General features: G+C 43.6%; 1 protein-coding gene across 1 annotated transcript in view; it reads right to left on the reverse strand.

The window, feature by feature from the left end:
- Positions 1-26037, reverse strand: part of GRM4 (glutamate metabotropic receptor 4) — a 290669-nt gene that overhangs the window by 234261 nt on the left and 30371 nt on the right. Inside the window, exon 2 of the mRNA XM_053393018.1 lies at positions 1908-2854. Coding sequence (XP_053248993.1) covers positions 1908-2438 — 531 coding nt within the window. The 5' untranslated portion in view covers positions 2439-2854. The remainder of the gene's footprint in view (positions 1-1907; positions 2855-26037) is intronic.

Genomic DNA, 26037 nt, shown 5'->3' on the forward strand with positions numbered 1-26037 from the left:
ACACAGAAGAAGAACGTGGCAGGAAATCAACTGACCACTGTCCACTGACCAAATTAATAAGTAGTATTTAAACCTTTTTAAATGAAGGGCTGAGAGGTCAGGCACTGAACCCATCGTATCCATTACACAATCCACACCCAAACTCCACACAGACATTTGTGTAACAGGGGTTCATGACTATTAAGCTAAAACAAGGGTAGGGAACGTCAGGCTTCAGGGCTGAATGTGACCCTCCAGGGCTCACGGGCTGGCCCTTGGGACTTTCTCCAGACCATTCCACATGCCCTCCCCCACTGGCCTTGCCTCACACCCTCCTCGAGTGCCTGGCTGGAATGTGTGTTTGAACTCTGACAGATGCTCTTGCTTCCCTGAATGGAAGCAGGGAGAGTTTTCTGAGAGTATGTGGAGAACGTAAAGGTAAAGGGACCCCTGACCATTAGGTACAGTCGTGACTGACTCTGGGGTTGCGGCACTCATCCTGCTTTATTGGCCAAGGGAGCCGGCATACAGCTTCCGGGTCATGTGGCCAGCATGACTAAGCTGCTTCTGGTGAACCAGAGCAGTGCACAGAAACGCCGGAGTGGTACCTATTTATCTACTTGCACTTGATGTGCTTTCGAACTGCTAGGTTGGCAGGAGCAGGGACTGAGCAACGGGAGCTCACCCCATCGCGGGGATTCGAACCGGCAACCTTCCAATCGGCAAGTCCTAGGCTCTGTGGTTTAACCCACAGCACCACCCACGTCCCATGTGGAGAAAGCATACTGTATAAAGGCAAAATTTTACATTCATTGTTGTGCCCATTTTTGCCTCTGGCGAAAGGGCAGCCTCCAGTGGCATACAGCCCTCAGAAGGTTGATCAGAAAGGCATTTGACCCTCAGGCTGAAAAGTGTTTCCCACTCCTGATATGAAATTTGCCAAATGCCACTTGCTCCCATTAGACCCATAGATACGGGTATTACAGTACAGAAACCACTGGTTTACATTGGAATTTAAAACACATCAGCAATGTCAAGTGTGCTGCCTTACACAACGAGTCTGCCACATGAGTAGTAATTCCATGAACACAATTATTTTCTCTTAAGAAGAACACACCCCCTCTCATGATACACTTTGTAATTCCACCCAGCACTATTTTTTTTAACAAAATTGTAGTGGGGAGGGGGAATATGTTGCTGTCAATGTGACTGAGAATTTTTGGAATGAGAGGTATGGGATAATTCTTCTGGGTAGCCTAGTGCTGGATATTCTGAGGTAAATTAGGCCAGGGAGATGTCCGTCACAGGCCCCTAGAGCCAACTGCACCCCCCCCCCGGGTTAGAAATTACCACGTGCATTAGAAGAAGGTCTTTCCCCTCATGCTGGTTTATAAACGCTTTCACGGAGCAAGTCCCTCATTCTCCACACCCCCTCACCCTCCCACAGCAGCTTCTGGGATACACGCAGCATGAATATTCTTCTCAGCTGTAAAATGAACCATATAATTCCCTCCACCCTTCTCCACGCTGAAGAACGCCCTCCCCACAATATCTAATGGCATCGGCTCACCAGCTTTCCCTCACACAAGTGGCAGATGCAGAAGGGGGGAGGGGAGAAACCCTGCTCAAAATATCATGGTTGGAAGGGAGAGGAAGGGTCAGCCTCCCCAAGGGAGACAGTGAGCTCTTTAAACACCCACAGAGACGCAGAAAGAGATTCTGTTCTCCTCCCTTTTCCCCGCCAGGGAGCAAGAACTTAGCCTGTATAATTATTGTAAAAACTACTTTAATGTTTTTTCCACTTAACAGTCGCTGGTGGTGATTTTAGCAGCTGCAGCGGGAAGGAGAAAAAGGATTGAATTGCAAATGATCCTGTGCAGTGAAAGGAAGAGGTGGAAAAGGAGAAGAGGAAGCTCACACTCACTTACCTTGAAGAGGCGCAATATGTTGGCCACCATGATGGAGACGGAGCTGCCGGAAGCGCCAATCACCCCAACCACGCGCTCTGGCTTGGTGATGATAGGTGGCCCACCATTGACACAGCGCACCTCTGTGCTGTCCTTCTCAATCAAGGCCTGGACAAAGGTGAGGGACTGTTCCAAGGCATGGGTATCTCGAGAGCAGGTGTCAAGGATGCGAGCCCCCAAGGTGATATTGGGGAGTAAGTCAGGATCGTTGTTGATGCGATCCAAAGCAAAAAGCATAGCCTCTAGGCGGTGAATCCCCTTCTCTTTCTTCAGCTCACCACATGCCTTGCCCTCGGAGCCCCTCCCATGGACAGGGAAGAGGCCTCCAAGGGTGATATCCCCATCAAGACGGATAGAGTTCATGTGGGGATGTCCTTGACCTTTCGGTTTAGCTGAGCTGACTGGATGATACCACCAGTCACAGCAGACACTCAGGAATAGACAGAAGGAGAGTTGCTCCATGCACAAAGATCCCCAGTTCTTCCCAATCATTGCCAAAGACCCCTTGAAACTCAACCCTTCCAACCTAAAGACCCATGGAGATCAGGGACTCTTGTCATCAAAAACCACTTAGCTTTGCTGGCTTGGAGACTGGTTCCACATTGAACTCTGGAGAGGGGATAGGAGTAACCTTCAAAGGGCCAATACTGAAAGGGGAAACTGATCAGTGGTCTTCTGGAGGGGACAAACCATGGTTCTTTTCCCTGTCACTTTTCTGTCAAGATTTCCAGTCTACTCCAGTATCCATTCCAAGGCAGGTGGTGAAGAAAGTGCAGAGTTTGGAGGCGTTTACAAGGTCCCCTTTTCGGTCCTCTGGAGGATTGCAGCCAAGCAACTAAAGAAGGGCTTCAGGCTTTGCATAACTTCACATGGAGATGTATATCCCTTTTGTTCCTTTCTCCACAATCCTTGAAAGGGAAAGAGAGAAACAGAAAGAAAATCAAATGGAAGCATAAAAAAGGACATTAGCTATTCAGATCTTTTTATCAGGGAGCTTGACAGAATGGTGTGAGTTATTGTACAAAAAGCTTCAGGATTCACTTGATCAGTTTCATCACCCTTATTTCATTATGCTTTGAGAGAGACCATGTTTGTACAAAAGCAACACAGAGAGGGAGGAGGGAGAAACATTATTTTGAAGATGCCTAACCTCTGTATCTCATTCACAGATTTGAAGCAGGTTTGCACTACTGAGAACTTGCTGGGCTACATAACACACCCAAATCCATGAAAGCCAACCTTTGCTTTCCCCTTTGGCAGGAAAGGATGAATAAATTCATTTTACCTTGTAAGTGCTTATTAACAACCATATTTATATAAAAAAAAACCAAGGGGAAAGGGGAAACATTTGCCTGCTTTGTTGATTTCAAAAAGCTGCTCATTCCATCTGGCAACCAGAACTGAACAGCAAGATTAGCACACAGTGGAAGTACAGGAAAAATATACAAACTCATTGAATCAATACACCCATCTAATAGATGCAGGATAAGTACCCCAGAGAAAATGGGTAAAGTACAATTTTGTACTAGGCTGATTTGGCATAGAGCAGATTATGTAGTGTTCATCATCAGGGCAGCTGAATTCCACTGCCAAAGAGTAAGAGATGTTAAGAAAGAAATGCAGTCTTTCATTGGCCATGGGGCTCAGCTGCTGTGAACTTATTTGGAGGGTTGAGAGTGGCTACTTATATTGAAATGAAGGCAAGTCAGAGAGACTCCTTTCCTTTCATCACATGCCAAAACATTAATGACTGTCATGGTCCCCATTATCCAGCTGCTAGATAAAAAAGTGTCTTTTCCCCTATTGACTCTCCTGTCTCCTTAAGTCAGCAAATGAGGCCCTCCTAATGGTCCCTGCACTGGATGAGATACAAAGCCTGGAACCTGGGGAAGGGCTTTTCCAGTGGTATATGGAACTCCTACCACACTGGGGTTTATCTTGCCAGCTCACTCCATTATTTTACATAGGTAAAGACCCAACTCTTTCTCCAATATTCAGGAAAGCGGTAGAATTGTTCTGATGAATTTGATGAGTTTTCCCATTGCACTTTTTTAATGAAGTTGCACTTTATAGCTGTTGTGATTATAAATATATTTTCTTTTAAGTGTGTACTTGTTTTATCTGTGGCCATTAAGATGAGGGCAGGATATAAATATTCATATAAACAATAAGAAGAAGAATACCATCATAGGAGTTGCACCATATACCAAGTCAGATCATTGGTCCATCAAACTTGGTAATCTCTGCACAAGGCTTGGGCAGAAGGTAGATCTGAATCTACAGTAGATCTCTAAGTAATTTCCAGTAGATCAGCAAGGCTTTCTGAATTTCTGACAGCAGATAAATTATTTTCCCCTGCTGTGAATAATATTGCTGAAGTGAAGAGAGTTTGGGATGACTAGGAGTGGGGGTTTGTGTGAAAGGGCTGTGTGCTAGAGTTCTGTGTGTCCAGTTCTGACACTCAAAACAAATCCCCAAGCTAAGAATTATTTAATGGTAAACAAATGTTGTTTGCACCTTGCTCAGTTTTGTGCAAGAAGTGGTGGCTCAGGATCTTGGCGGGGGGGGGGGTTAGTAAAACAAAGACAACAATGTAGGTTCTGAAAGCCTGAAGTCTAGCCACTCCTGCTCTGCTTTGGCTGGCAGTGGCCCTCCAGGACTTCAAGCCTACCTGAGTCTTTCTCAGTCCTACCTGGAGATGTCTGGGCCAGACCTTGAGATCTTCACATGCAAAGCATGTACTCTTCAGCCCTTTACAGTGCAGAGACATAGGAACAGGAGTGTGTGTCTGACAGATAGGTTTAACAGAGCACTGAGAAAAAAGGTGAGCCAATTAAAAACTAAATTATGAATTAAACTCCCGAGGCTCTTTGGGGCCAGTTGAAGTTGGTTTCAAGCTAATGATCAGGATGGAGATTTAGAATTTCATCATCTACAAGGAGGCTAAGCTTCATAAATTTCAGGGTTCCAGTCTATCCCGAAGGTGTCACAGTCACACTCCTTTTAACAGAGAAGGAGTAGAACCGATCATAAAAAAAAGCTGAGACAGATAGATTTTGCAGTTTGCAGCCTAGACACTAACTTATTCACACATTTATTAAGAGCATCATCCACAGTAAGTTTTGAACCAAGGACCCTCTGGGGGCTAAGCTAGAGCCATGCTTCCTCAGCCACCCCTTCTTGCATGAAAATTTAGGACCCCAAAGCCTCATCAGACCTGTGATGGTATCCCCAAGGTAATTGGTCACTGTCCTTTACTGCTATATAACATCCCCCTCCTGTTAGCAGCAGACTTTGTGCAGTTGCATACTCCTTAGTGCAGCTCAGACTCAACTATTTATATTAGGGAAGCTGTGTTTCTCTCCTGCATCCTAATGTTTCTGGAATCCAACTCCCATCAGCCCCAGCCAGCATGGCCAGTGACCAGGGATGATAGAATCTGTAGTCCAGTAGCATCTGGAGGACCATAGGTTAGACCTCTCTTTTATGTCACTCTTGACTGTTTCTGCCTCACTCCCTGGCCTTGCTAAACTTCTCCCAGTTCCTGGTCTTTCCATTAGGCAAAGTGAAGACATCACCACAGGCATTGAGACCCTCCCTGCCTCCAGTCATTCCCATCCTCCTGAGCCAACACTCAGTGGCCGTGCTAGACAGCTAACTCAGACCATACATGTTTGTACAAGCTACTCTGCACTGTGGCTATTACTGCTATTGTGGAATTAGCAAACAGACACCAGGAGGAGTAAGCAGAAGTACTGGAGACCAAAGGCCCTCTTAGCTAGTGTGCTGTCCTCTGATACAATGAAGGATGCTGTCTTGTCACCAGTGTTGAAGTGAGAGCCAACAGCCAATCCAGTTGACTTCTGTGTATGGAATGATGCAGGAGAGTGAGTGCCATCTTATCCATAGCCTCAGGCAGCAAAATATATTGGGCTGACCCCGGCCCTACTGTTTACTTCTCTCCACCCCACCCTTCCTGCTCTGCCAGTGGATATCCTGCCTGACCTTGGGCAAGCCATTATGCTGCTATTTTCTCTGCCTAGTAGAATGTGATAATAGCAGTTCCTTACCTCTGCAAAATAAATAAAACAAACAAACAGCCCATTTAAGCAACATGGGTCACAAGTGTTCATTCCGCATCCCTGGTATCACTGCATTCATCTTGATAATGTGATGTCCTCCCAGAAAATGCCTTTCTACAAAAATTGCACAACCAATTCTAATAAAAACTCAGGAAAGCACAGGAAAAGTAACAGGATTGTTGGTCAATGCTGATATCTGTCCGTATAAGTAAACTCCCTGGAGGGGAGATTGTTATTAACAGTTGAGTGCAATTCTTAGGCCACAACCTTCTGGCCTTCCTCCTCAAGGGAAGAAGCACCTCCTGAAGCTGTTTGATTAAAATGTGCAAACACTTCTAACATGACAGCTCTCTCCCAGCAAAGAATAGCTGGGAGTTTAAAGAGAGGATGCAGAATATATCTGGAAACCCCCGTCTTCCAGGTATTCATCCATACACTACCTGAAAGTGAGCATCAGGGACTCAGAAAGTCTCGTAGTTAAAACTGATCAAACAGCACAACATTGCATAAGGGGCTGCATGGCAGTGTTGGAAAAAGTCAGAACATGGAGATTTCCATGCACAGCACTAAGCAATCCCCGGTGATCAGCTTATCGTAGGTCCTTGTGAATCTCAGTCCATGGGGCTTTGAAGGTGCCTTCTGCAAACCCCCTCTCAACCTAGCCATGTCTTTAGTGGCCCCACACCTGATGTCATGTATGATGTCAGGTGTAGGGTACGTTGGGGAGGCTTGGCTAAAACAGCCCCATAGGCCAAATGGGGAGGCACAGGAGGTCTTAAGAAGCCTGTGATCCATAGGTTTACAACTGCTGCATAAACAGTCAGGCAAGTAACATACAATGTTCTGTTTCTTAGCCCTTCAGTCCCAAAGGTCTGGCAAACAGAGTCTTTTTGCTTGTCCTAAGAGGGATACCACTACAAAGAAAGATCTACTCCCGTCAATGGTGAATCTTGCCTCCGAAAGCAAATATATCCAGAGCAAGTCCTCACTCAAAGATGCTTGGCCGAAGTCATATAAGAGGAGGTGCTTGATGGGACATTCCTTGAGGCCGGTAGAATTCAGGTATGCAATAGTGCCATTGCTAAATTGCAGGTCCTAAAGGCTTCTAGGTGCTGATTTGAATATACCTCTGATTGGATTTGGGATGGCCTGAAGCCTGGTTCATAACTGATCCATAGAGGACAGAATTCCCAAAACTGGGATTGGTGGAGTTTGACAGTATCCTAGTTATAATCCACCAAGCCTGAGGCTGTACTCATAAGCCACATATCAGGCGCATATAGAGCTGTGCTCTAGCCCAGGCAAGCCATTTCTCTCCCTTTGCCTAAATGAGAGATAATTGTTTGTTGCTTACCTTCTTCACAAGGGCTGTTGTGTGGATTAATTGCATGCTGTGTAACCCACTTTGAAGATGAAAAGCCCTGCATTATATATTCGTATTAGAAAACAAATAACTTTTCAATACTAACCAGTGAAATGTCAAGATTACTTAGCAAAAAGGTGCTGAATGAAAGGATCGCTAATGCAAGTTTTTAGGCTCCGAAAAACACTGTGAGTCCAATCAGTGTCTCTGTACGTCATCTACTGAGCCAACAACAAGCAATGACTCGACTTGCTTTTGAAATCACTTACACAGAGATGCCAGTCCTTTAGCTCACTCCATGATCCTAGCATTCACATAAACTCTGTTTGGCTGCTGCATGTTTTCAATGCCAGCTCAAAATATGATAATATTGAATTGGCTGTGTGAGCTATGCATCTCAAGCCCAAACAGCAATTCTGCAAACCATTCATCACCCTATTTAGGAAGATTTTTTTTTATCATGCAAAAGTGTGCACTGACTTTGGACACTTCCAGATAACCTGCTGATTGAGCATTCATCCTAGTTTGTTTGCAGGGAGATTAAATGGTGTTGGCTAGTTAATGAGCATTCATCTCAATTTGTTTGCAGGCGTAAGCACCAGCTCCTAGAGGCCAAGGCAGTTTCAGGCCTTCCCAATGTTTTTTGAGGGGGCCAAACCCCCTCAATATTCAGTGTGCATTCAGCAATGCCCCCTGGCTACTCGCAACGTCATGCAGGCAATGTCAAGGCATTGCACGACATCATGTGTGCGACATCAGAACATCACGTTGGGCCCCCTCAACCAACTTGAACAGATGGCACCTCTGTTTACAGGACAGGTCAAGGATGATGTTGCATCAAAACAAGTGTCATCTCATACTTTCCAGTGCATTTCCCCATCCCTTTCCCCATCGCAAAAAGTCATATATTTTGGGGAAGTAGGCTTGTTACACAAGTCCTACCAAATAATTGTGCAGCCTGAATTTGCCATTATGTGATTGAATCCCATCCAAAAAATAGCAACACTCTGAAAGTGTCCTTTGTGGCAAAACTCATGCACCACAAACATAAGGCTTGTGGGAATTATTTTTTATATATATATAATATATATATATATATATATATATATATATATATATATATATATATATATATATATAATATATAAACAAACCCTTCCTCCAAGGAGTCAAGGCAGCATGCATGGTTTTCCCTCCCCATTTTATCCTGTGAGGTACACTGAGCTGAGAAAAAGAGGGGGAGAGTGGCTAAATCAAAGTCATCTAGTGAGCTTTGTGTCTGAGTGGAATTTGAACATGAGCCACCCCAGTTCTAAAGTGCGACATTTTAACCACTAGGCCACACTTGCCACTACTTACATAAGTGGAGGTACATTTGAGTGTGGTGATAAAAACCAAGAGCCCCTAAACCTCTTAGCAGTGTGTATATGAACATATACAAGTGCTAGAACAACACATGGAAAATTCTGAAAAGGTGAGCAGGATGTGCAAAGGTCTGTCCCTTTTCCTTCTGCTTTCATACCTGTGACACAGTCTCATGCTAACCATGGACTACACATTTAGGCCCAAAGCGTGAACACAAATGGAGCTATTTCCCTTTTGATCTGTTTTCCTTTTAAGGATGTGCCTTGCCTCGTTCCATCTTTGAAGTGCCCCTAGCTGTGTTTTATCATTTTAAAAAAGCAAGCAAGTGGGCTTTCCTACCCTCAAGCCTTTCTTCTCCCCTTCTTTGTCCCATCTCTTGTTCCATATATAGAGTTGAAGAGCTGCTGTTTCTAGGTAGGCCACAGCAACACGGGACATCTCTCCCATTACAGAACTCATAATCACCTCAATGATTATGCCTCAGTGGTGCAGTTGTTAATTTGCAATAACAAACCCATGTTAACATCCTTTGAATCAACACTGGAACTCCTGAATATGCAAACAAGCCCTCAGTAATGGTGCTAGGTGATAGCTGAAGCTTTAATTAAGGGTCAATATGCAGTTAGGTCAGGGATTTATGATGCATAAGCAGCCAGGCCATAGTGTTAAACTGAGGGGAAAACAATTTGTTGAATGATATGGAGATGGCTCACAGAATTCACAATCAACTTAAAAGAAAGAAGTCGGTGCTCACAGAGATGCCCACAGGCCAGGCTGGAACTGTCTTGCATGTTGGGTAATATCAGAACACTGGCAATACTGAATTTGGGGGGAGAGGCAAATGAGGTATTGGAATGAGGCAGGATAACTTGAGGTCTGTCATTGTTCTCATATGCTAGAGCAGGGGTGGGGAACCTGTGAAGCTCCAAGTATTGTTGGTCTTCAGCTCTGATCATCCCCGCCCATCAGCCATGCTGGCTTGTCTGGTAGAGTCCAATAACATCTGGAGGGCCACAAGTTCCCCATCTGTGTTCTAAAATCAAAGCTGCCATGAGCACAGGGACCTATTATTGTCAACCAATAGGCAACCAGTACAAAATTAAGGCTGCAGTCCTCAAATCACTTACTCCAAGCTATTCACAACAGAGGCCTCTCTGAAAGAATATCTCCAAAGGTACCAGAGTAGAAGAGAAGCTCTGAAATGAATCAGACCAAAGGGGTCGCTTGAAACAGCCACAGCTATACTGTCAGGACAAGGGAGCGGGAACTGCAGGCAATTAAGCAAAACATCTGCCTAGCCAGAAACTCCCAAGGAGAACTGTCAGCTTGCTACCGTTCAGAGAAAGCCTGCTATGGCTGAAAACCAGGTTCCCTGGGACAGGAACTAAGAAGCAGGGGGTCTGTTAGGAGGGGGAATGCATGGCCAGGCTAGATGGCCCCATTGCAGTCTCTCAGCACCCAAAAGGAAGGGAAAGAACACAAAGTATTATTAGTATTCCAGGCACAGAAAGGTTAAGAGGAGGGGGGGAGGAATCTTAAATTGGAAGGATGTTAGCATTAGCAGTTGGTCCCCTGAAGAGCAGCAATTAAAGAGCCGTTTAGTGCTGAAAAGCAGCTTTCAGAATATGAAAACGTGGGGTTCCACATTCATTACCTTTTGAGTAATTTTTGTTCAGTTTGAAAGGTTTTAAAAATTTTTCCCCCAATCTGCAATTTTTGTTTATGACTTAAGGGCTTGTTCCTATTTTACCTCTGCAGAATGAGAGCTGTTGTCCTGTAGATCCTTCCCAGGGATTATATTCCTGACGTCTGTGGAAGGGAAAACTAGCCTGGTTTCTGTCCACACAAGTCCATATAATAGGGCCTTAGACTAGCAGCTTCTTGTGAGCCTTGAACTAGCTGCATGGGAAAATACCACTGCATTCAGATTCACATGGAAGGGTTAACATTTTTTCATCTCTTACATTATGTTTGCTGACTGGGAACAGTTGTGGACCACAGGTATGAAATTCACGGCATGTAATGCTTTAAGAGAGAATATTATGAAAATGATATACAGGTGGTACATGACACCAGTCAAGCTTGCAAAAATCTACCATTTGCCTGATAATAAATGTTGGAAATGTAAAGATAATGAAGGCATATTCTTTCACCTTTGGTGGACGTGCCCAAGGATCAAGGCTTTCTGGGAGATGATATATAATGAAATGAAAAAGGTATTTAAATATACCTTCTTGAAGAAACCAGAGGCCTTTCTCCTGGGCATGGTCAGCCAATTGGTGCCAAAGAAGGATAGAACTTTCTTTATGTACGCTACAACAGCAGCAAGAATACTCATTGCAAAATATTGGAAGACACAAGATCTACCCACCCTGGAAGAATGGCAGATGAAAGTGATAGACTACATGGAACTGGCAGAAATGACTGGCAGAATCCGAGACCAGGGAGAAGAGTCAGTGGAAGAAGACTGGAAGAAATTTAAAGATTATCTACAGAAACATTGTAAAATTAATGAATGTTAAAATGATGTCGGAATGAAATGAAGCGGTTTTAGCAACAATGTTAAAAAGGAATATGCAAAAAGGGGTTGTCAATAGATTAAAATATAAAGTTATAATATGTTAAGATAAAGAATTAAGATAAAAACAAAGAGGGAAAGGATTTGCTGAATTAACCATTCAAAATGGAATACAAAAAAGGGAGGTGTGAGGAGGTCAGGGAAACAAGTAAATGAAAGGCAAGACATGGAAATATGGATTTATTTTTAATTGTTCTTTTTTTCTTTTCTGTATTTTATATTTTTTGTTTTCTTCTTTTTATTTCCTTATTACTTCTGTAACTTTTTTTGAAATCTTAATAAATATCATTTGGAGAAAAAAAAACATTTTTTCATCTCTTTCCCTTGTTGAATGGAAGAGAATGGGTTGGGACAGCCTTAGATAGGACAGATCTCCCCTAACCTATAAAGGCCACCAGGGCAGGTTCATTTTAAAAAAGGAGAAGGCAGCCATCAAATAAATATGCCTGGTGCCTCCCCTCCTTTGGGTCTTAGCTGCCTATTCAGCTGTTGTTGCTGCTGTTAAATTTTCTATACTGCACTCCAGCCAAAGATCACAGAGCAGTTTACAATATAAAAACAAAAAATACATAACATAGTAACAGATGAAAACAATACACCCACTTCCACAGATTGAAAGATAATAGTTTAATTAGATGATGATGATGATAGACAGATAGATCCAAAAATATTCCAAAACATTTATTGTCATATACAAAAAAACACACAAATTTTCTTCTTGACTTCCCACCCCCATGATGTTCCTTTTTTACTTATTAGCTGCTTTACACAACGTATTATTTTATTATCTAAACTTCACTATCATTAGTTCTTTCAGTAATCCACTGCTTATATTTCAAATCCTACCCACAACTTCATGTATGGGTGACATTTTGATAGATAATCCATCAGTGGTAATGATCGATTGTTTAATTAGTCAAAGAGCTTGACAGAGTATAATGGGTCCCTGTCCCAAAGAGCTTACAAACTAAAATATCACACGAGGGAAACAACAGACCACAGGGTGGCAAAGAAGAAGAGCATGTGATTATTTCAGTTGCACACACTTAGGTGCAGTTATCTTTTACAGTGGTACCTCGGGTTAAGTACTTAATTCGTTCCGGAGGTCCGTTCTTAACCTGCAACTGTTCTTAACCTAAAGCACCACTTTAGCTAATGGGGCCTCCTGCTGTCGCTGCACCGCCGGAGCACAATTTCTGTTCATCCTGAAGCAAATTTCTTAACCTGAGGTACTATTTCTGGGTTAGTGGAGTCTGTAACCTGAAGCGCATGTAACCCGAGGTACCACTGTATTTCAGGGGGCCGAAAGCCTGTGGGTCAAGCATAGTCCTCCAGGCCTCACCATCCAGCTCTGAGGTCTTTCCCCATGCCATCTCCCTTGCAGACACTATTCCATGCCCTCAAGTGCTTTTGCATGGATGGAATATGTGCTTGGACTGTGCTAATTCACCTGGCTAGTTTTTATGGCCAATCGGCAGAGCCTGCAAAGGCAAGCCCACACTTGTCACATATATATTTTGGGTATGGCTTGCTCAAAATGCCTTACAAGCCAAATGGAAAAGTCTAGTATGCCAAATTTGACCCACAGGCCTGAGAAATGTGTGTGCATGTAGAAATGGGCCAGAGATTATTGCAACCTGCAATACCTCTTCCAGATGCTGGGCTACTAATTAAGTACATAGGAATCTGCCATACATAGAAATCTGATTGGATACACAGGAAGTCAGACCACTGAGGTTTTCCAGGGTTTCAGACGGGGTCTCTCCTGCCCTACATGGAGATGCCAAGGACTGAACCTGGGACATGCAAATCAAATGCTCTGTCATTTGAATTATGGCCCTTTTCTACAAATTACACCCTCGGGTCATCAAAAATGGTCTACCACAGATGAAAGGGCTAGGGATTAATCTTTTGAGAAGACACACCAGAATCTACCCGACACAGGTCTCTGTGCTGCTGGAGTAAATTATATATTTCTTTCCCTGTGCACTTGCTCACTACTTTGCAGACATTGTTCTCCCCTATGAATTTTCCACCGGAGGGAATGAAACACCTGGGAGCTACCTGAGCCACAAAATTAGAATGGTTATCATATTAGCTAACCGTCCTATAGTGGTGAGTCATGTGCCTGATTAGGACCTTGTTCCTTTGCTTTACTGTGCCTGTGCTGGAAGGAAAATTGTTAATGTCTGATATACATATCCATTGTGTAAGATGGCACCTTTCTCCTCTGAAGGGTTGCTGCTGCAAGCAATTAAGTACAAATTGAGCAATTAGATCATTTAACGGGAGTCAATCTGGCCAAGCCAAGATTAGGATTTCTGCCACTCATCGGTACAGCCATAGCCAATGGGTCTAGCAATGAATCAACCAATTAAAACGTTTGCTTTCACTTCTATCAGCTCACATGTTTGCTCAAGGTACATACCCAGCCTGGAGGCTTGTTATTTCCCAAGTGGTTAGTTTCCATTTTCTCCAATCCTGCATTGCAGTTGGCTGGACTAGATGACCCTTTTTGTCCTCCCAGTTCTATGATTCTAGGAAACCTGTGTCTGATCTCTGTTTGCCTTTATACTCTGGCAAGGTGAATCTCGCCTGGGCCACTGCTTAGGTCACACCCAGGCATTTCCATATTTTTCAGTTGTAGCGATGGGCTGCTCTTCTTTCTTCCCCATCCATCAAAATTCAGATCATACCTTCTGCCATACTCTCCTCCCTGCCATGCTACTGGCCAGGGCCTGTCCAAGACATGCTGTCTAAGACAGAGAGCAAAGCATGCCTCTCAGACCACTGCCCTTGAACCCTGACCCATCACCTGCCTCCTCTCCCTCCACCCAGTGAACAGGTTATCTCATCCAACCTCTGCATGGCTGTTTAAAACAGGACCAGCAGGAGGAGGCAGCCACTATCTGAGATCCCTCAGAAGGCAATGCCCAGTGAGAAATTGATGAGGCAATGCATTGGGAGAGGGGCACAGGTTGTCCAGGATGGCTGGTGGTGGTGGTCTGAAGCTTCAAAGTAGGATGGAAGCAGAGGATGGGCTGGCACCTGGAGGCAGTAGTGAACAGGTGCTTTCCTGCCTTTCCCAATCTGCCACCTGTGCCCTGGGGCTCATTATAGTGCTGGACTTACTGTAGATGTTGGGGAAAGGATGAGTAGAAGGGAATTACCTCCTTTCCAAACTTTCAAGTTTTCTTTTCCCTGTCTTGCAAATTCTCATCATCGTTATTTCACATCTTCTGTCCAGCTGCCAGAGTTACTTGCTTGCAGGTGCAAACGGCTGCCAGCATATAACACCCTCCTTGCACCGGTTGCCGATCTGCTACCAGGCCAAATTTAAGATACTGACATATAAAGCTCAGGACCAGGTTACTTGAGACACAGCCTCATCTCTTATTTACCCAGTAGATCCCTGTGGTCTGCAGGGTAGTTTCCCCAGAAAGTTCCAAAGATCTCACATGCCTGCTCTATAGCAACTCAGACTTTTAGTGTTGCTGCCCCTGTTCATAGCATTCCTCTCAAGATAGGACATGTATCCAGTATCTGCGCTTTCCAGAAACGATGGGTGACATTTTTGTTTCAAAGGGCCTTCCCAGCTAAATAAATGGGACTTTGTCTATAAGGTAAAGGGGACCCCTGACCATTAGGTCCAGTCGTGACCGACTCTGGAGTTGCAGCGCTCATCTCGCTTTATTGGCCGAGGGAGTCGGCGTACAGCTTCCAGGTCATGTGGCCAGCATGACTGAGCCGCTTCTGGCGAACCAGAGCAGCGCACGGAAACGCAGTTTACCTTCCCGCCAGAGCAGTACCTATTTATCTACTTGCACTTTATGCTTTCGAACTGCTAGGTTGGCAGGAGCAGGGACCGAGCAACGGGAGCTCACGCCATCGCGGGGATTCAAACCGCCGACCTTCTGATTGGCAAGTCCTCGGCTCTGTGGTTTAACCCACAGCGCCACCCAAGTCCCTTATAGTCTTTGTCTATACAGCAAGGCATATCCTCATGCAGCTCTCTTTACATTTCTATTGCATCCCACTGGCTGGTCTCCTCTAGCCACCTCCCTCAGCCATCCAGATTGCCTTGACCTTCATCTCTGACCAATGATTTTGCCTCTCCCTTTGGTTTCAAATCAAGCCTATCCCACCCTGTCTTGAGGTCACAGAATCCCTCCATTCTATGACAGATCAAAAGTGTAAAAAATTGCATATTGGTAAGGTACCATGAGTGGTCCCAGTGCCATCCCCAGGTCCAGAAATGTCTCCCAAGGAGGCTGGTTATTATTGTCCCCACCGGAGGAAATCAAGGAATCCTCACATTCCAGGTTCCTGCTGTCAAGCAGTTGTACAACAAGACTTGCAGCTGCAAGATGACCCCCAGCAGAGGATCTGCCTCCAGCCTCCAGAGAACATCAGGTTCCCTTTCAAGTGCACTTATCTGCCCACTTTATCGATATACCTGACAGCACATCACAAGCAGGCATCAATTTCTTTTTATAATCTCCTCTGTGAGGGAGCATAGGGCATTGTCCCCATGTCACAAGTGGGAAGTCAAGAAAGAGAAAAAGCTAAAATCACAGGAAATCAGAATTAGGGTTGCCATTTTCATTAAAGAGGACTTGTGTGGCTAGATTGGGCAGGGTGGGCGCTCTCTTGTCAGAGGACTGCAGTGGTGGGTGAAAGCAAAAGGCTGAAAAGGATGCCATCTACAAGCCATAGAAGACACTGGGGATCTGTGCAATACTGAAAGCACCAGGCTTGAATCAAATCCGGGCTAAGCCCCAAGCTAACAGCCTGGAGGATAGAGCATCTGCAACCTTTTCTTTTCGACACTGCCAGGATAAAGTTAGACTCTAATATAACAAAGTAGATTCTGAAGCAAATTTTACAAATGACTCAACTTCAGATGTAGATAAGTAACAATGACAGGCACTCCTTGGCTTCCATGGTTGCCTTCAAACACTCGGAACCAACAAGACAAGATATAGCTATACCTGCTGTATACTATAACATCAAGGCTTGTATCGTTCCAAACGCTGCAGGGCTCTTTGCAGGTCACCATTTAGGAGGATATGAGACTCTGGCAATCTCTGCCAAAGTTCCCTTTTGCAAAAAGGACAGCCCACACGTATCACTGGGGCAAACTCTGCACAAGAACCCAGCAACAATTGACAAGATGTTTGACAATGACTACCAACTCTAGAGAAAGAAAAAAATTGCAGTGCCTCTTTTTATTTCCTAACCTTTATCTTTCCTGAGCCAAGATGCTCAAGATTTAAAATAGCTCTCCTACAAGGGAATATCCTGCTTTCTCTCTGGGTGGGTGGCAGTGGTGAGGGTGGACTTGCAGCTCCATCAATGAACACGGACAAAAAAATAAAACCAGAAAGCCAAAGATGGGAGGCGGGGAGGCACAAAAGAAAGGTGAGAGGCCCTTAGGAAAGCCAAAGAGAGAGGGCTCCGTGCCATTAAGATCTTTATTACAGTTAAAAACTACAATAAGATGTAGAAAATGAATGTAAACTAAAAACAGAAGGAGCAAAAAAACAACCCCAAAACAGAGACTTCTCTTAACCCTTACCATGCAGAGAAGGTGGTAGCCCCTCCCCGCTTTCCCCTGGGATCTTCCATTTCCCCTCTCACCCTGGGAGACCCTGGGTCCCTGCCTCCCACCAGGGTCTCTCCACCCCATGAGTGTACAATCCCTGAACCCTAAGTCCCGAGCAGAGGACATCAAATAAGAAAAAAAGAAATAATAAATAATAAATAAACTAAAAATAAAAGGATATATAATGGGAGGGACCCCTACCTCAACTCAGAATTAGTCAGAATATAAGTGTTAAGTGGAGTGTTAATGCTGTGAACCCTTCCATTGTAGGCTCAGGTTGTATATATATGTCAATAAACCATATATCCTAAAGACATCACAGTCTCCCCTGTGCCTCATTTCCAAAAGGAAACACAGACCCTGGGTAAGTGCCTGGAACCCTTGGAATCTCGCACCACTCAGGATTGGAGTGGCATTCTACAATACCAGCACAGCAATCCTGTGCACTGTGTTCAGCAGGGCTTTACTCCCAGGCTGGTACTTATGCATAAAACTTCAGTCCTTAACATTTCCACAGCCCTGTTTCCCAAAAGACTCTCCTGCAGCTCATTCATCCAAGATAGAAGCACTCTAAACAAGGAATGGGCAAAAGGTAAGATCAAGATCTTCTGATATGTCTCTGAGCAATTTGCAATATAGCAACCAGGGCTTTTGGTTTCCAGCTGCTTAACAAAACAGCAACAACTAAGGGCCTGTCCATACCTTGGCTAAATGTGAGTTGTGAACCCCTTGTGCCTTCTTTAATTTCCCCACATCCATACAGCATTCTCTTCCTATTTGGCTTTTCAAAGCATGGAGATTTTCCAGATTTAAGGAGGAGAAAGTGTAGTAGTAGTTAGAGCAGTAGTAGTTAGAGCAGAAAGCCACACAGACAAGGGGAGATTAAGGGAGGCACAAGGGGTTCACAATCCACATTTAGCCAAAGTATGGACGGGCTTTAAAAATCTTTCAGTCTGCTAAAAACAAAGAAGATTTAGGTGGCGTAGAAGGGAGGCCAGGATTGGGTTTTGTGTGTGTGAAATGCCTGGGAGCTCAGCTCTGGTAATGAAAACTAATTCGTGGGCTGATTGTGGGCTCAGAATTACTCTTTCCCCTTCTTTGATGTTGCCTGTTCCACTGAGACACTGTGCAAACTGTGAACTCCAATTGATGGATCTGAGGGAACTAGTTAAAAAATAAAAGACGTTCCCACAAACCTGATGGCTGCCCGCAGCTGCTCTCAACTACGCACATGAGTATCTTTGTCATTAATGTACTCATTGAGCTGGTAAAGTTTCTTTTCTCCAGTTGCTTTTCACAGCAATATCAGGTACAGCAGAATCCAGAACCAGTGCTTTCAAATTTACCATGGAAAATAAGTCAGAAATGTCATGCCGATGTGAGGATTGGAGCATGAAATTACTTGGGAGGCTAGTCTGAGTAACACATCAGAATATCTTTAAACCAAAAATAAAAAAGGACACAGAATAGTGAGTCCCATTTCAGCTCCCTCCTGTTCCATACCTTCACACACCTCCGCAGTTTAAATTTCCCAAAGGGCAGACTTATTCCTCCGTGCTGCACTACATATATCAAAACATTACACCAACTTGAGATCACTTTCCCCTCCCCAAATCCCATGGCTATTAATCATTTCATACACATGTGGCTCCAAACTGCTGGGCTGTCAACTCCAGCAGCTCCTGATACTTGCAGTGCTGGGGTGTTAAGCTGAAGGCTAGGCACACAGTGACAAAACCCAAGGAATCATTGTTGGGATCACCTAATGCTGCTCAGGTAGGAAAGGGAAACAAAACTGCATATCAGCTCCTTCACATCTATACAACAACCACCAAAGACACTTCTCCACAACACTGAATCAGCCCATCTAAGCTGTCTGTGCAATATGCCTCTATAGAAGTTCCCTATGTCTTGCAGATGTAACCAGTTAAGCGGGATTCAGTGACAGATGCCTAGTTTTGTTGTTGTTTGCTGATGAATTCTTTTATGGGTAGTGCCATAGCTAAGTGGTAGAGCACACATTTTGCTTGCAAAGGGTCTCAGATTCAGGTAGAGCTAGGAAAAACAGCTACCTCAAGCTGAAAAGTCACTGCCAGTTGATAGAGATAATTCTGCGCTAGATGGACCAATGTTCTGACTAGCCAGGAGGAAGCTTCATATGTTTCTGTGCTCCAAAGCGGAACTATTTAATTTCACCAGGATTTATCCAAGGCAGTCTTGTGCATTTTCATTGACGATGGAAACATCCCTAGGAGGACGTTCTTTGTTTGCTGGCTCCAAAACTCAATTGCCTTGCACAATGGGATATATCTAGGGCATGCAGCAAAACAGGTTCTCTCAGCTTTTTACATGCCAAGGAAACACAGTGATAACTGAACCATTTTTTTCCCTAACAACTCCCTAGAACCTGATCAAGCCATGCTCTAGATTCTAAGATAGTGGAGGCACAAAGCTAAACTGAAAACCCAAAGCATTAGAGTGAAAACAGGGCAAAATTTTGCCCCAGTGCTAAAGATGCCTGCCTCTGTTCATTCCCTGCCCCCATTCCTTTCTATGCCTTAGTTTCCCCAGTCACACAATGGGAAAAGCAATTCTCACCTACCTCTGAGAATTAAGGATGCACCATGCATGAGTATTTTTATAGAAGGGTACTGTATTATTTATGCAAGCCACAGAAAATTATTACCGAGGAGGAGGTGGAGGCAAAATGCATTCCCCAAGTGGGAGGCTATTGAGTACTTAGTGCCGGAGAATAGTTTAGTTTAAGCTCATTTTGTACTGAACTAGAGAGCACATTTCTGTTGGCTGGGCCAGATCCTCACCTCCGCTCATCTCACTGCCAAAGTCAACGTAAAAGTGCCAGTTTTCACCTGCTGGGGAATTTGCCTTACTCCACAGTTTACACCACCTGAGGAGCCCTTCTCCTCGGCTCCATTGATCTGTGGCTTTCTTGCGTGGGAGGGGCCCAGCCTGAACTCACCCTGATAAATTATGTACATCAGAGCCTGTCGAAGCCACTTTGAAGGCCCAACTCCAAAGTGCTTCTGACAGTTGGGGCTTTTAAGCAATCAGAATTACCCAGAACCAAGCTGCTTGCTTTAACAACGAAGGGGCCTCGAAAGCACAGTGGCATGAAAACCTCTTATTCTCGGGCCACTTGCTCCCATCCCAGCCCTGCCTTAGATTTCACAGCAACTACTATCCAAAAAGTCCTAGCACTCAAAATCTTTGAAAACAGCATTATATTATATTATATTATATTATATTATATTATATTATATTATATTATATTATTATAATTTGCCTTTTTCTGGGGGTACTCAAGGATACACAGTACAGTCGTACCTTGGAAGTTGAACAGAATCCATTTGGAAGTTTGTTCGACTTCCAAAATGTTCAGAAACCAAAGCGCAGCTTCTGATTGGCTGCAGGAAGCTCCTGTAGCCAATCAGAAGCCTTATCGGGCATTCAAGTGGCAGTCAGGGGCCAAAACGTTTGACTTGCAAGGCGTTCGGGATCCAAGGTACGACTGTACTGGCACCTTTTTTTTCAAATGTTAAAAGTGTGGCACTTACTGTAACAATTTCATGGTGAGTTCCATCACCTTTTTCCTAAAAATAAAAAGCACTGGTGGTAGTGGTGGTGGTGGTGATTATTTGGTGTCACCAGTATGCTGATGACACCCAGCTCTATTTCTCCTTTCCACCTAAATCCAAGGACACCGTCTCAGTTCCAATCTAACGCCTGTCATCAGTAACAGACTGGGTGAAGGTGAACAAATTGAAACTTAATCCAGACAGGACAGAGATGCTTTTTGTCAGTCGGAAGGCAGAACAGAGAATAGGGATTCAGCCTGTGCTGGATGGGGCAGTACACCAGCTGAAGACACAGGTTCGTAGTTTGGTCCTCTCCTGGACCCATCCCTGAGCCTCGTTGCCCAGGTCCTGGTGGTGGCCAGGAGTGCATTTGCACAGTTGAAGCTAGTGGGCCAGCTGCGCCTGCTCCTGATTTGGCCACAGTGACACACACCTTGGTGACATCCCTTTTGGATTACTGTAATGCACTCTACATGGAGCTGCCTTTGAAAAGAGCCCAGAAACCTCAACTGGCTCAAAGAGCTGCAGCCAGATTGTTGACCAGGGCTAGTTATAGGGAGCAGACGACTCCCTTGCTACAATGGCTCCACTGGCTACCCATCTGTTTCCAGACACCATTCAAAGTTCTGGTGAAGACCTAAAAGGCCCTAAATGACTTAGGCCCAAGCTATTTGAAAGATCACATTCCCTCACATGAACATCCCCGGGTTGTGAGATATTTGGGAGCGGCCCCTGGACCTGCCATCCTCTCAAGCACGCTTGGTGGGGACACAGGAGAGGGCCTTCTTGGTGGCTGCTCCCAGACTTTGGAACTCCCTACCTAGAGAAGCTGGACTGGCTCCCTCCTTGTTGTCTTTTCATGTTCCAACAGGCTTTTGAGAACTGACTACTTTTAGTTAACCGGACTGGTGCTGCGCTGTGTTGTTTTTATTGCAATTATCTGTGTGTTTTAATTGTGTGCATGTGTTTTCATTCTACTAATGTTTCATTGTTTTTGTTTTATTTTTCTATGTTTTTAGCTGTTTCTATTTTATTTGTAATCCACCTTGAGTCCCTATCAGTGAAAAAGGCAGGATGTAAATAAATATATAATAAAATAATAATAAATACTGTCGATGAGCAGGGCACACTAAGCAACAAACAAAAAAACAGGAGAGAAACTAAAATTCAATGTGGGGCAAGGCAAAAGGGTTCATCCATACTTCCTTTTGTGATTCAGCAGTAAACAACAGGTTTTCCAGGGGAAAGTGGAGGAACAAAAACAAGAAGAGCACCACTCATACAGGGACCTAGAAATCCAAGATCTGTGCCTAGAATGCATAGCACAAAAAGAAGTGTGGTTGAGCCCTAAGATGTGTACACAAATGCACTTATTAATGGGAAATGCATGTTATAATGCATATATTGGTGACAATAATATACAGAAGTGCATTGCACATTAGGGGAATTGCATACATAAAATTGTATATTAGTAGAACTGTGCACTAAAATGTTGATGAATTTACCTGAGGAACTATTTTTAAAAATGCAAATTGATGTGTAAATATTATTATTAATTTATAAATCACCTTCTAAGCAACTGTCTCAAGGCAATTTAAAGACAGTTAAAAACAAAACAAAAAAAGCAAATGCATTTAAAGCAAGACTAAAATGATACAAAGCAGTCACTTGCGATAAAAGACCCATTTATCCAGCTGAGAAATCCTGTTGAAACAAAAAATACCACCCATTGTTTCTGGAAAGTGCAGCTACTGGAAAATTGTCCCATCTTGACAGGAATGTTATCCCACAGAACAGGAGCAGCAACACTAAAAGCCCTACTCCGAATTGTTACAGAGAAGGCAGGTGAGATCTCTGGAAACTCGCCTGCAGACCACAGGGATCTACTGGGTATATAAAGGATGAGAAAGTGTCTCAAGTAACCTGGTCCTAAGCTTCACAGGTCTTTGTATGTTAGTACCAACACCTTGAACTTGCCACCACAAGCAACCTATCAACCAACTCCAAGTGTAGCCCCACAGAGTGCATTGCAGTAATCTAGCCATGAGATTACCAATGCATGGAAAACTGCGGTCAAGGTATCCTGATTATCACCTTGCTCCAAAATTGCTACTGACCACTCCCAATGGTTTCATGTGGATCTTAAATAACATCACAGATAATAGCACCACACCCTCATGCAGAGATGTGTTCATTATACCCTGACTGCACCCAGTGGCATGTTGAACCCACCCGTGGCAAGTTGAACTTAAGACTAGATTTATGAAAGACTGAGAAAAATTGAAATTGACAGATTCATTTATGGTGGTAGCTTGGCTGAAAAGGCGCCTTCACACAAGCAGCTTCATAAAGTGTTACAGCATCTAAACAGTTTTATTATAAGAGACCTACCACACTGCTAATGTATCATGTGAATCAGTCCTGAGTGTTTTGGCCTTTGCATTTACCACCTTCTGGTATGTTGGAGTTCTTTTGTTGTTGTTGTTTATATTATTACACATCTAGTTATACATTTGATTCTGTTTTGAACAAAACTCTTAAAAAAAAACTTTAGGTAATTCTTAATTTCACACTAGCTAGTGAGCCTTATTGTGTTGCCTATGGGGAATATGAAATTTCTAAGGAGAAAATGGCAAAGTGGTAGAGTCTGTTACCACAATCAGGCCTCAACATTCAATCTTCAAACATTGCAATGATCTACGAACTCATATCATGCCATTTGCCCATTTTTGGATCTGAATCCAAGCAAAGAAAGCGGTCACTTCTTTTACTGCTGTAGATCCTTACAAATTCGAAGGAACTAGAATGGGGAATTTGTGGGCCTCCAGATGTTGTTTGGGCTACAGCTCCCATCACCCCTGGCTATTGGTCATGCTGAAGAGCATCTGAAGAGTCACAAGTTCCCCATCTCTGCCCCAGAGCTTCCAGCAGCATCCGAGATTCTACATTTTATAACCCATTGCAGTCCATGCCTTCCTCTTTTCTACCTGTTCAAGCTGTTCTGAACTCCTCATGTGTCCTCTAGGTAGCGCAGTGTTGCAGAACTTAGCTCACTTCTGGCAAATAATATTTTTATGACAGGCGAGTAAAATGTTATTAGTTTTCCTTTCATCATTATTGTAAAAGAGTAGCTGAAGAGATTCTGTGCCTCGACTGGTAAATTTTCCACATGATTTTTGCAAGGCTGAGGTAGATAAATATTCATTGCATTGATCATAATAATAAATGGCTTCCAGGTATGCAATTCCTTTCTCTTCCCAGCTTGCTTCGCATGCTGGGCCAGTTCCATTTATTGCAAGGGTTTGCTGGATCCACCTACCCTAAAGATACAAGCAATGGTACCAAACAGAACCAAAGATGTTTCATGTCAAAATGGACAGCGAGAATGACAGAAAGGATCATCCTTCCCTTTTTACAGTTATGAAAGTGAGGCAAAAATCAGTGATGGTCTGGTGAACCCTGAACCACAACATAAGGAAAAACATACCAATGCGCCTAAGATTCAGTGCTTCTTTTCAAAGAAACATTTCAGTCTAGACAGAATCTCAACAAGTTGAAAATTAGATAGATGTCAAATTCTATCCATAAGCGTGCTGTGCTCTGTGTGGATCACAGTCTTAAAACCATTGACATTGTCCTATTAAATAGCTCTATTTCTCTATCCAAAGTCAGTTATATGCAAATCATCTGTAGCAACTATTGTACATATTTTTAATGGCATCCAACAGAGAATTCACACACTTGCTTAGTAATCTATGCTCCTGTCCAAATCTTATTATGATAATGCTTGATAGTTAACCTAATCTGTACTCTTAATTAAGTCTTATTTATTATCTCTTATTTCCATGGGAAATCTGGGGTCCTGTTAGGAATCTGGATTCCTAAAGACCATGGTTTTCATATTGCTGTTGTTTTAAAAAACACTTCTTAAAATATGTCTGAATATTGCCATTGTTCAATATATTATTAAGAGTCATATGTGATATATAGAGAGTGCAGAAGTGACCTGATTCCTGCCCAGAAGCACTACAGTTTAAAGATGCAAAAACATAGGTGCAGTTATGCTTTAGGTGCCGTTAGTAAAAGTATGACCAAGTCATTGAAAAACGTGACACTAGCATAATTTGGAGCACTGTGCCAAATGTTTCTCCTGCATTTTTAAACCATGCCTCATCAATTAATCGTAAAATAAATTGCATTCAAAAATAATTGGGGGGGTTTGACATTTTCATAAGTGGGGTTTTTTTAAAAAAAAGATAAAGAGAAGGCTTTCCCTTTAAAAAAAAATCAATGCACCATTCTCAGGTGCTGCATACTCACCCACCCTCATTCCAATTAAAACCTGGGGAAAGTCATCATGAGGTACCTCTCTTACACTCATATCCAACCAAGCACCTTGTCCATCATTGCACATTAGGGCCTAATGATTAGGCAAGGACGCCTATGTGGTATTTTTCTTGCATGTGTGCAGCTCTTAACATATGTAATTACATCCTTTCATCGTATTGTTTTTAACTCAATTCTCCAGCGTAGCATTTACGGCTGCATGAATGCTCTGCAGGTGACATACAGAAAGGGAAAAGGGAAAGCAACAGGAATTGCTTCTCCCACAGCGCAATTCAGCCTAGGTAAAGGGTATGATCTAAGCATTAACCTGAATGAGATTATCTATTGCATTAAAAATTAACCAAAAGGGCTTTGGGGCTTTTCATTTGATCTTACCGCGGTGCCATCCGAAGTCGAACGCCTTGGTACGGTGGCTTGTCTTGTCCGCTGTGCTCCCTAGCATAGTCTCTTGGGAGTGTGGATTTCCTAAACCACTTGGAACATGGGTTGAGCCAGAATATGCGAACTATAGGTTTAAGTGGTGCTGAAGCATCCGAAAGACTGATCACCATTTCAAAGGCCTATCAAGTGGCCTTGGCACAATGTTAAAATGCTCAGATGACGTGGGTTCCGGAAGCAAGGAGATGAAGGTGTGTTTTGGCCAGGGGACAAGAAGTTCAATTAGCCCCCAAACTGGCTTCTGCTAATACCCACCCATCCTCCCCATTCACAGCTGCCTCCAACCTCTGCGTCAGCTTGGAGATGGTCTCAAATCAGTTGGGAAATGATGTGTACTTACAAAAAGGTCTTCCCATTTCTGCTCTCACATCAGCTTTGACCCCTATTAATGAGATCACTGTGGCGCTTTGTATGCCAGTGTAGTGGCAATGATGGATTCCAGGAACAGTTGTAGGTGCCCCCTGCAATGAACAGGAGGATTTGTTTGTTTGCTTGCAATATTTCTACTGTGCCTTTCAAGACAAGTCTTCACAAGGTGACTTATGATGAAACAGTTAAAAACAAAACAATGTCAAATTAAAAACAAATTGTTGCATGCCATCCCAGTCCCCAAGTGGTGTGAGATGCCAGGGGTCCCAGGTGCTGGCCAGGGTTCAGTTCCCTTGGAATGAGGGGCAGCAGAGACTGTGGTGTCTTTATGATTTATGGTTTACTTCA

Source organism: Podarcis raffonei, chromosome 6 (genome assembly GCF_027172205.1).
Source record: "Podarcis raffonei isolate rPodRaf1 chromosome 6, rPodRaf1.pri, whole genome shotgun sequence".
NCBI classification, from domain to species: domain Eukaryota; kingdom Metazoa; phylum Chordata; class Lepidosauria; order Squamata; family Lacertidae; genus Podarcis; species Podarcis raffonei.